Raw genomic sequence first — 12,022 nt, 5'->3', positions numbered from 1 at the left:
TGGTTCTGGTGTTGTTTCCACTACAGCTGTCAGCCTCCCTATCCCTCCTCCTCAAATATTACACTAACAAAAGTTAATATGATGTGTAAATAGTTCAAGTACACAAGGGAAAATAAATAAACACAAATATGGGTTGTATTTACAATGGTGTTTGTTCTTCACTGGTTGCCCTTTTCTTGTGGCAACAGGTCACAAATCTTGATGCTGTGATGGCACACTCTGGAATTCCACCCAATAGATTTGAGTTGTCAGGAGGGCTATCAGGGTGGCTGACGAGGGGTTGTCAGGAGGCTATCAGGGTGGCTGACGAGGGGTTGTCAGGAGGCTATCAGGGTGGCTGACAGGGGGTTGTCAGGGTGGCTATCAGGGGGGGTTGTCAGGATGGCTATCAGGGGGGGTTGTCAGGATGGCTATCAGGGGGGGGGGGTTGTCAGGGTAGCTATCAGGGTGGCTATCAGGGGGGGTTGTCAGGGTGGCTGACGGGGGGTTGTCAGGATGGCTGACGGGGGGTTGTCAGGGTAGCTATCAGGGTGGCTATCAGGGGGGGTTGTCAGGGTAGCTATCAGGGCGGCTATCAGAGGGGGTTGTCAGGGTGGCTGACGGGGGGTTGTCAGGAGGCTATCAGGGTGGCTGATAGGGTGGTTTGTCAGGAGGGCTATCAGGGTGGCTGACAGGGGGGTTGTCAGGAGGACTATCAGGGTGGCTGACAGGGGGGGTTGTCAGGAGGGCTATCAGGGTGGCTATCAGGGGGGGTTGTCAGGAGGGCTATCAGGGGTGGTTGTCAGGGTGGCTGACGGGGGGTTGTCAGGAGGCTATCAGGGTGGCTGACAGGGTGGTTTGTCAGGAGGGCTATCAGGGTGGCTGACAGGGGGGTTGTCAGGAGGACTATCAGGGTGGCTGACAGGGGGGGTTGTCAGGAGGGCTATCAGGGTGGCTATCAGGGGGGGTTGTCAGGAGGGCTATCAGGGGTGGTTGTCAGGGTGGCTATCAGGTGGGGTTGTCAGGGTGGCTATCGGGGGGTTGTCAGGGTAGCTATCAGGGGGGGTTGTCAGGAGGGCTATCAGGGTGGCTGACAGGGGGGGTTGTCAGGAGAGCTATCAGAGGGGTTGTCAGGGTGGCTATCAGGGGGGGTTGTCAGGGTGGCTGACAGGGGGGGTTGTCAGGGTGGCTGACGGGGGGTTGTCAGGAGGGCTATCAGGGTGGCTGACAGGGGGGGTTGTCAGGAAGGCTATCAGGGTGTCTGACAGGGGGGTTGTCAGGGTGGCTATCAGGGGGGGTTGTCAGGAGAGCTATCAGGGGGGGTTATCAGGATGGCTATCAGGGGGGGTCGTCAGGGTAGCTATCAGGGTGGCTATCGGGAGGTTGTCAGGGGAGCTATCAGGGGTGGTTGTCAGGGTGGCTATCAGGGGGGTGATCAGGGTGGCTATCAGGGGGGGTTGTTCAGGGGGGGTTGTCAGGGTGGCTATCAGGGTGGCTGACAGGGGGGGTTGTCAGGAGGCTATCAGGGGGGGTTGTCGGGGTGGCTATCGGGGTGGCTGACGGGGTTGTCAGGAGTTCTATCAAGATGGCTATTAGGGGGGGTTGTCAGGGTGACTATCAGGGTGGCTGACGGGGGGGTTGTCAGGAGGCTGTCAGGGTGGCTGACAGGGGGGGTTGTCAGGAGGCTATCAGGGTGGCTGACAGGGGGTTGTCAGGGTGGCTATCAGGGTGGCTGACAGGGGGGGTTGTCAGGAGGCTATCAAGGTGGCTGACGGGGGGTTGTCAGGAGGCTATCAGGGGGGTTGTCAGGGTGGCTATCAGGGTGGCTGACGGGGGGATTTCAGGGTGGCTATCAGGGGGGGTTGTCAGGGTGGCTATCAGGGGGGTTGTCAGGGTGGCTGACAGGGGGGGTTGTCAGGAGGCTATCAGGGGGGGTTGTCAGGAGTTCTATCAGGGTGGCTATCAGGGGGGGTTGTCAGGGTGGCTATCAGGGTGGCTGACAGGGGGGGTTGTCAGGAGGCTATCAGGGGGGGCTGACGGGGGGGGTTGTCAGGAGGGTGGCTGACAGGGGGGGTTGTCAGGAGGGTGGCTGACAGGGGGGGTTGTCAGGAGGGTGGCTGACGGGGGGTTGTCAGGAGGGTGGCTGACAGGGCGGGGTTGTCAGGAGGGTGGCTGACAGGGGGGATTGTCAGGAGGGTAGCTTACAGGGGGGGTTGTCAGGAGGTTGGCTGACAGGGGGGGTTGTCAGGAGGGTGGCTGACAGGGAGGGTGCTCAGAGAGGTTGTGATCCCCTGGGGTTCTTCAATTGTCTGCCCTGCTGTGATGTGGAGGCCATGGTCATTGTCTGGGGTGGTCTGTTCTGCTCTCTTTCTCTCTCTCTCTCCCTCCTCCTCAATGCTCCCTCTCTCTTTCCAGGCTCGTGACTGGTTCCTACTGGTGCGTTCAGAGCCTATTGGTTCCAGTTCTATTGGTTCTGGTGTGTGTTGCCACTACCTCCTTCAGCCCTCTGCCTCTCTCTCCCTCCTCCTCAAACCTGTGGCAAACAGAGAGCTGCTGCTGCCCTGCCAACTGCCTGTCTCAAATCAGGACCCCCCACCTGATGCACTCACCACCATACAGGTACAGACTGTAGATAAATCACCTGTTTTACTATGACTAAATATACATACACACACTCTCTCTCTGTATGTCTCTCCTCTCTCTTTCTCTCTCTCAATTTCAATTAAATGTAAGGCTTTATTGTCATGGGAAACATACGTTGCCAAAGCAAGTAAAATAGATAATAAACAAAAGGGAAAAAACATTAAAATGAACAGTAAACATTAAACTCACAGAAGTTCCAAAAGAATAAAGACATTACAAATGTCTCTCTCTATGTCTCTTTCTTGTGGAGGTCAACCCAGGCCCTGTGTGTCCCCAGGTACCCTCATTTGTTGACTTCTGTGATCAAAAAAGCCTTGGGTTTCATGCATGTCAACATCAGAAACCTCCCTAAGTTTGTTTTACTCACTTCTTTAGCACATTCCGCCAACCCTGATGTCCTTGCCTTGTCTGAATCCTGGCTTAGGAAGGCCACCAAAGATTCTGAGATTTCCATACCCAACTACAACATTTTCTGTCAAGATAGAACTGCCAAAGGGGGAGGAGTTGCAATCTACTGCAGAGAGAGCCTGCAAAGTTCTGTCATACTTTCCAGGTCTATACCCAAACAGTTTGAACTTCTAATTTTAAAAATTAACCTCTCCAGAAATAAGTCTCTCACTGTTGCCGCCTGCTATCGACCCCCCCTCCGCTCCCAGCTGTGCCCTGGACACCATTTGTGAATTGATCACCCCCCATCTAGCTTCAGAGTTTGTTCTGTTAGGTGACCTAAACTGGGATATGCTTAACACCCCGGCAGTCCTACAATCTAAGCTAGATGCCCTCAATCTCACACAAATCATCAAGGAACCCATCAGGTACGACCCTAAATCCGTAAACCCTCATAGATATCATCCTGACCAACTTGCCCTCCAAATACACCTCTGCTGTTTTCAACCAGGATCTCAGCGATCACTGCCTCGTTGCCTGTATCCGCTATGGGTCCGCGGTCAAATGACCACCCCTCATCACTGTCAAACGTTCCCTAAAACACTTCTGCGAGCAGGCCTTTCTAATCGACCTGGCCCGGGTATCTTGGAAGGATATTGACCTCATCCCGTCAGTTGAGGATGCCTGGTCTTTCTTTAAAAGTAACTTCCTCACCATCTTAGATAAGCATGCCCCGTTCAAAAAAATGCCGAACCAAGAACAGATACAGCCCTTGGTTCACTCCAGACCTGACTGCCCTCGACCAGCACAAAAACATCCTGTGGCAGACTGCAATAGCATCAAATAGTCCCCGCGATATGCAACTGTTCAGGGAAGTCAGGAAAGCAAAGGCCAGCTTTTTCAGGCAGAAGTTTGCATCCTGTAGCTCTAACTCCAAAAAGTTCTGGGACACTGTGAAGTCCATGGAGAACAAGAGCACCTCCTCCCAGCTTCCCACTGCACTGAGGCTAGGTAACACGGTCACCACTGATGAGTCCATGATAATGGAAAATTTCAATAAGCATTTCTCAACGGCTGGCCATGCCTTCGTCCTGGCTTCTCTAACCCCGGCCAACAGCTCCCCCCCCCCACAGCTACTCGCAAAGCCTTCACCCGAATCAAGCCTTGGTTTCTCTAATGACTGCCTCGCCTGGTTCACCAACTACTTTGCAGACAGAGTTCATTGTGTAAAATCGGAGGGCCTGTTGTCTGGACCTCTGGCAGTCTCTATGGGGGTGCCACAGGGTTCAATTCTTGGGCTGACTCTTTTCTCTGTATATATCAATGATGTCGCTCTTGCTGCGGGCGATTCCCTAATCCACCTCTACGCAGACGACACCATTCTGTATACTTCTGGCCCTCCAGACGAGCTTCAATGCCATACAACACTCCTTCCGTGGCCTCCAACTGCTCTTAAATGCTAATAAAACCAAATGCATGCTTTTCAACCGTTCGCTGCCCGCACCCGCCCGCCCGACTAGCATCACCACCCTGGACGGTTCCGACCTAGAATATGTGGACAACTATAAATACCTAGGTGTCTGACTAGACTGTAAACTCTCCTTCCAGACTCATATTATACATCTCCAATCTAAAATCAAATCTATAATTGGCTTTCTATTTTGCAACAAAGCCTCCTTCACTCACGCCGCCAAACTTACCCTAGTAAAACTGATTATCCTACCGATCCTCGACTTCGGCAATGTCATCTACAAAATAGCTTCCAATACTCTACTCAGCAAACTGGATGCAGTCTAGTTTGATGGCACATCTGTTTTGTTACCAAATCACCTTATACCACCCACCACTGCGACCTGTATGCTCTAGTCGGCTGGCCCTCGCTACATATTCGTCGCCAGACCCACTGGCTCCAGGTCATCTATAAGTCTATGCTAGGTAAAGCTCCGACTTATCTCAGTTCACTAGTCACGATAACAACACCCACCCGTAGCACACGTTCCAGCAGGTATAATTCACTGATCATCCCCAAAGCTAACACCTCATTTGGCCGCCTTTCCTGACAGTTCTCTGCTGCCAGTGACTGGAACAAATTGCAAAAATCGCTGAAATTGGAGACTTTTATTTCCATCACCAACTTTAAACATCAACTATCTGAGCAGCTAACCGATCGCTGCAGCTGTACATAGTCCATCTGTAAATAGCCCACCCAATCTACCTACCTCATCCCCATAGTTTTTTTCTGCTCTTTTGCACACCAGTATCTCTACTTGCATATCATCATCTGCTCATTTATCACTCCACTGTTAATCTGCTAAATTGTAATAATTCGCTCCTATGGCCTATTTATCGCCTACCTCCTCATGCCTTTTGCACACACTGTATATAGACTTTCTTTTTTCTACTGTGTCATTGACTTGTTTATTGTGTTATTGGCTTGTTTATTGTTTACTCCATGTGTAACTGTGTTGTTGTCTGTGTCACACTGCTTTGCCTTATCTTGGCCAGGTTGCAGTTGCAAATGAGAACTTGTTCTCAACTAGCCTACCTGGTTAAATAAAGGTAAAATAAAAAGATCTCTATGTCTCTCTTCTCTCTCTCTCTCTCCTCTCTCTCTTGTCAGAGTTGTGTGGGTCAGCTAGAAGAAGAGTCTCTCTTCAACCCTCTCTCTCTGAGGAGTAACCTCTACCAGCACCTAAGGAGCAGGGGACTACTGTCACCACCCTCATATCCATACAGGTACCTGCTGTCACCACCCTCATATCCATACAGGTACCTGCTGTCACCACCCTCATATCCATACAGGTACCTACTGTCACCACCCTTACATCCATACAGGTACCTACTGTCACCACCCTCATATCCATACAGGTACCTACTGTCACCACCCTCATATCCATACAGGTGACTGCTGTCACCACCCTCATATCCATACAGGGGACTGCTGTCACCACCCTCATATCCATACAGGTGACTGCTGTCACCACCCTCATATCCATACAGGGGACTGCTGTCACCACCCTCATATCCATACAGGGGACTGCTGTCACCACCCTCATATCCATACAGGGGACTGCTGTCACCACCCTCATATCCATACAGGTACTTGCTGTCACCACCCTTACTACAATACAACAGTTGATCTGTCATTTCCCCTACAGACCCCAACAGACTCCCCGCAGGGACCAACCACGGCCAGCAGTGGGCCCGTCGACTACACCCGCTCGACAGCCAAGACAGGTTTGTTTGTCCCTGTTCAGTCTACTACTAACGATCCTTGACTCTGTTTCTCCGTTTCTATGACCACAGAACCATCTTTTTCTCTGCTTATGATGTGTTCCTGGTGAATGATTAGTTTAACCGTTGGACATTTATGACTGGGGTCAAAGTTCATGGTTATACTTGAGCTGTTTGTTCTGTTTCAACTTGATTGTAGTGGACTAACATTCACACAAGATATACTCAACACAAAAAATATAAACGAAACATGTAACGATTTTTTTCAAAGATTTTACTGAGTTACAGTTCATATAAGGAAATCAGTCAATTTAAATAATTAATTAGGCCCTAATCTATGGATTTCACATGACTGGGAATACAGATATGCTTCTGTTGGTCACAGACACCTTTAAAAGAAGGAAGGGGATTGGATCAGAAAACCAGTCTGTATCTGGTCTCGCCACCATTTGCCTCATGCAGCGCGACACATCTCCTTCACATAGAGTTGATCGGGCTGTTAATTGTGGCTTGTAGAATGTTGTCCCACTCCTCTTCAATGGCTGTGCGAAGTTGCTGGATATTGGCGGGAAATGTAACACGCCGTCGTACACGTCGATCCAGAGCATCCCAAACATGCTTAATGGGCGACATGTCTGGTGAGGATGCAGGCCATGGAAGAACGGGGACAATTTCAGCTTCCAGGAATTGTGTACAGATCCTTGCAACATGGGGCTGTGCATTATCATGATGAAACATGAGGTGATGGCCGCGGGATGAATGGCATGACAATGGGCCTCAGGATCTCGTCACGGTATCTCTGTGCAGTGGTGATTTTAGTATGTAAATCTTGGTGGGGCAACAAAAAAAATGTGCGATACATGCCAGCAAAGCAACAACACTAAACAACACATGAATTGAACTATAACGGTTCATTCAGCCTCATTTACTGCCTTTTAAAAAAACATAGCTGATATGGCTGACTTGCTTAAACAAATGTGGTTTCTACTGACGATTGAGATGTACTAACTATGGCATAAGGGGGACGACGAGCGGATAAGAGGCAATCCGTAATTTCGATGAAGACATTGAGGGAGGTAGGACGGACGTAGTCAATATAACTATTTGTTCAGCACTTTTGAAATGTACAGCAACAGAATTCAGAACATGGGCCGTTCTTACAGTGTTTTCCCTGTACACCAAGTCAGAACCGTAAGATAAATAATGGGGGCATAGAAGCAGACAATGAAAGCTCTTACAATATTCAATGATTATATTTCTCAAAAACAGGTTATAGGCTACATGTTCACCACCAAGTCAGAACAGTAGATGAAATTAAGAGGTGAAAATAGACCGATTTATTAGGGTGAGGCACATGGGCTACTAACAGCTTACTACACAACATACACTTAGTATTACTTCCTTGTTGTATTATGATATAGATTATGTTGTATTATGATATAGATTATATAAATGATATAGATTGTATAGATGTTGTATTATGATATGGATGATGTTGTATTATGATATAGATTATATAAATTATAAAGATTATATAGATGTTGTATTATGATATAGATTATATAGATGTTGTATTATGATATAGATTATATAAATGATATAGATTATATAGATGTTGTATTATGATATAGATTATATAAATGATATAGATTATATAGATGTTGTATTATGATATAGATTATGTTGTTTTATGATATAGATTATATAAATTATAAAGATTATATAGATGTTCTATTATGATATAGATTATATAGATGTTGTATTATGATATAGATTATATAAATGATATAGATTATATAGATGATATAGATTATATAGATGTTCTATTATGATATAGATTATATAGATGTTGTATTATGATATAGATTATATAAATGATATAGATTATATAGATGATATAGATTATATAAATTATATAGATGTTGTATTATATAGATCATTTAAATTATATAGATGTTGTATTATGATATAGATGTTATAGATTATATAAATGATATAGATGTTGTATTATGATATAGCTGATAATTTTACTTCTGAAAGTATGCACTAGATGGCAGTATTTTACTTCTTGACTTCAGAGACATATTTAGCAAAAGTTTCTCACACGCACACACGCACTCACTCACTCAAACATACAGTCACTCATACACACACACTCTGTCTCCAGGGTGATTTCATTGTATTAGAGGAGTGATTGAGCGAATCGAATCGCCCTGTCTCAATCTGGGTCAGAGAGACGAGAGAGAGCGGAACTGGAACTGTCACCCGGCCGTTACCGTGGAGACTTCTGTGTCTTCCAATGATTACCTCACAACCAATAGACTTCTTCTTTTTAGTCAATTCTTAGGTATTCTTTTAGCCTGAGTTGCCAGTCTGTTGGTGCTATGAACTCCTAGTCACTCATTATCATGCCATACATGTCGCTATCAGCTATTACTACAGCCCATAGTGTTTCCTGATCAGGTCATTTGGTTGTGTGTGTGTGTGTGTGTGTGTGTGTGTGTGTGTGTGTGTGTGTGTGTGTGTGTGTGTGTGTGTGTGTGTGTGTGTGTGTGTGTGTGTGTGTGTGTGTGTTACCTTTATGGGTCATCTCTGATAAGGTCTCCTGCAATGCAAATAGATCATGTAATGTGACAGTGATTCGCTCTCTCCCCCTGACCTCTCTCAATTCAAGGGGCTTCATTGGCATGGGAAACATAAGTTTACATTGCCAAAGCAAGTGAAATAGATAATAAACTTAAGTGAAATAAACAAGAAAAAGTGAACAGTAAACATCACTCATAAAAGTTCCAAAAGAATAAAGACATTTCAAATGTCATATTATGTCTATATATAGTTTTGTAACAATGTGCAAATAGTTAAAGTGCAAAAGGGAAAATAAATAAACATAAATATGGGTTGTGTTTACAATGGTGTTTGTTCTTCACTGGTTGACCTTTGCTTGTTGCAACAAGTCACAAATCCTGCTGTGATGGAACACTGTGGTATTTCACCCAATAGATATGGGAGTTAATCAAAATTGAATTAGTTTTCAAATTCTTTGTGGGTCTGTGTAATCTGAGGGAAATATGTGTCTCTAATATGGTCATACATTTGGCACGAAGTTAGGAAGTGCAGCTCAGTTTCCAACTCATTTTGTGGGCAGTGTGCACATAGCCTGTCGTCTCTTGACAGACAGGTCTGCCTCTCTCTCTCTCCCTCCTCCCCTTTAACAGTATCTCACCTCTCTCGTCTATTTCTGTCTTTCTCTCTGTCACTTTCTCTTTCCACTCCCTTTCTAGTAAATAACTAAATGCTTTGTAATGTGAAATACACAGTGACTTAGTCTTCGACCCTTTATCTCCCTCTCTCTGGCTTTAATGGCACGGGAAACATGTTAACATTGCCAGAGCAAGTGAACTAAACTCAGCAAAAAAAATAAACGTCCTCTCACTGTCAACTGCGTTTGTTTTCAGCAAACTTAAGATGTGTAAATATTTGTATGAACATAACAAGCAAGATTCAACAACTGAGACATAAACTGAACAAGTTCCACAGACATGTGACTAACAGAAATGGAACAATGTGTCCCTGAACAAAGGGGGGGTCAAAATCAAAAGTAACAGTCAGTATCTGGTGTGGCCACCAGCTGCATTAAGTACTGCAGTGCATCTCCTCCTCATGGACTGCACCAGATTTGTCAGTTCTTGCTGTGAGATGTTACCCCACTCTTCCACCAAGGCACCTGCAAGTTCCCGGATATTTCTGGGGGGAGTGGCCCTAGCCCTCACCCTCCAATCCAACAGGTCCCAGACGTGCTCAATGGGATTGAGATCCGGGCTACACTGACATTCCTGTCTTGCAGGAAATCACGCACAGAACGAGCAGTATGGCTGGTGGCATTGTCATGTTAGGATGAGCCTGCAGGAAGGGTACCACATGAGGGAGGAGAATGTCTTCCCTGTAACGCAGTGTTGAGATTGCCTGAAATGACAACAAGCTCAGTCCGATGATGCTGTGACACACCGCCCCAGACCATGACGGACCCTCCACCACCAAATCGATCCCGCTCCAGAGTACAGGCCTCGGTGTAACACTCATTCCTTCGACGATAAACGTGAATCCGACCAGCACCCCTGGTGAGACAAAACCGCTACTCGTCAGTGAAGAGCACTTTTTACCAGTCCTGTCTGGTCCATAGACGGGGGGGTTTGTGCCCATAGGCAACGTTGTTGCCGGTGATGTCTGGTGAGAACCTGCCTTACAACAGGCCTACAAGCCCTCAGTCCAGCCTCTCTCAACCTATTGCCGACAGTCTGAACACTGATGGAGGGATTGTGCGTTCCTGGTGTAACTCGGACAGTTGTTGTTGCCATCCTGTACCTGTCCCGCAGGTGTGATGTTCGGATGTACCGATCCTGTGCAGGTGTTGTTACATGTGGTCTGCCACTGTGAGGATGATCAGCTGTCCGTCCTGTCGCCCTGTAGTCTTTGAAAAACAGGGTCCTGAAAAAGGGGACGTTACTTTTTTTTGCTAAATTTAGATCATCTACAAAAGTGAAATAAACAATAAAGATGTACATCCAAAGAATAAAGACATTATACATTTCATATTATGTGCAAATAGTTAAGGTACAAAAGGGAAAATAAATTAACATAAATATGAGTTGTATTTACAACGGTGTTTGTTCTCTCTCCCACACAATACGCAGGAACTTACTCCTTCTTCTCTATCTCCTCCCTCCATCCCCCTCAGCAGCAGCAGCAGCAGCAGGGTCGTCAGTTCCAGGGGGGTAACAGGAGAGTCAGGGCCACCGTGGCGCCCCTCCCCTCGGCCCCTCCTCCCTCTAAGATGTCTCGCCCAACCCTCACCATGACCCCAGACCCCCGGGTCACCGCCACACCCCTCTGTTCCCACGACGACGATTTGCTGATGATGCTGTGAGACTATTATTGCAGCTTTCTCCAGAGTGAAGTTTCCCCTGATAGATTGATAGTACTGATAGATTCATTTTGTTATTTTTTTACTGAACTTTTTATTTATTCACGGGATCCCAGTTGAGACCAGTGTCTCATTCACAATGGAGTCCTGAGAACAAACATCTCAAAAGATGATAGTTCAATAAAACAGCAAAAATGTACTACAGGAGATAGACCCACCACAGCTCAACAACACCAATAACAGCTCAACAACACTAATAACAACACTAATACCCCACCACAGCTCAACAACGCCAATAACAGCTCAACAACACTAATAACAGCTCAACAACACCAATAACAGCTCAACAACACTAATAACAACACTAATACCCCACCACAGCTCAACAACACCAATAACAGCTCAACAACACTAATAACAACACTAATACCCCACCACAGCTCAACAACGCCAATAACAGCTCAACAACACTAATAACAGCTCAACAACGCTAATAACAGCTCAACAACACCAATAACAGCACTAATAACAACACTAATAACCCACCACAGCTCAACAACACTAATAACAGCTCAACAACGCTAATAACAGCTCAACAACACCAATAACAGCACTAATAACAACACTAATAACCCACCACAGCTCAACAACACCAATAACAGCTCAACAACGCTAATAACAGCTCAACAACACCAATAACAGCACTAATAACAACACTAATAACCCACCACAGCTCAACAACACTAATAACAGCTCAACAACACTAATAACAGCTCAACAACACCAATAACAGCTCAACAACACTAATAACCCACCACAGCTCAACAACACTAATAACCCACCACAGCTCAACAACAC

General features: G+C 46.3%; 1 protein-coding gene across 1 annotated transcript in view; it reads left to right on the top strand.

Moving 5' to 3' along the window:
* m1ap (meiosis 1 associated protein) overlaps window positions 1-11,218 on the top strand; it is a 59,546-nt gene extending 48,328 nt beyond the window's left edge. The window contains exons 10-13 of the mRNA XM_036987250.2: window positions 2,395-2,598; window positions 5,630-5,745; window positions 6,168-6,246; window positions 10,988-11,218. Coding sequence (XP_036843145.2) covers window positions 2,395-2,598; window positions 5,630-5,745; window positions 6,168-6,246; window positions 10,988-11,167 — 579 coding nt within the window. The 3' untranslated portion in view covers window positions 11,168-11,218. The remainder of the gene's footprint in view (window positions 1-2,394; window positions 2,599-5,629; window positions 5,746-6,167; window positions 6,247-10,987) is intronic.
* The last annotated feature ends 804 nt before the right edge of the window (window positions 11,219-12,022 follow it).

The sequence above is a fragment of the Oncorhynchus mykiss genome, chromosome 9 (assembly GCF_057628025.1).
Source record: "Oncorhynchus mykiss isolate SJ-2025 chromosome 9, ASM5762802v1, whole genome shotgun sequence".
NCBI lineage: Eukaryota > Metazoa > Chordata > Actinopteri > Salmoniformes > Salmonidae > Oncorhynchus > Oncorhynchus mykiss.
The sequence above is the reverse complement of the archived record's forward strand: the minus strand, read 5'-3'. Positions and strand labels throughout refer to the sequence as shown.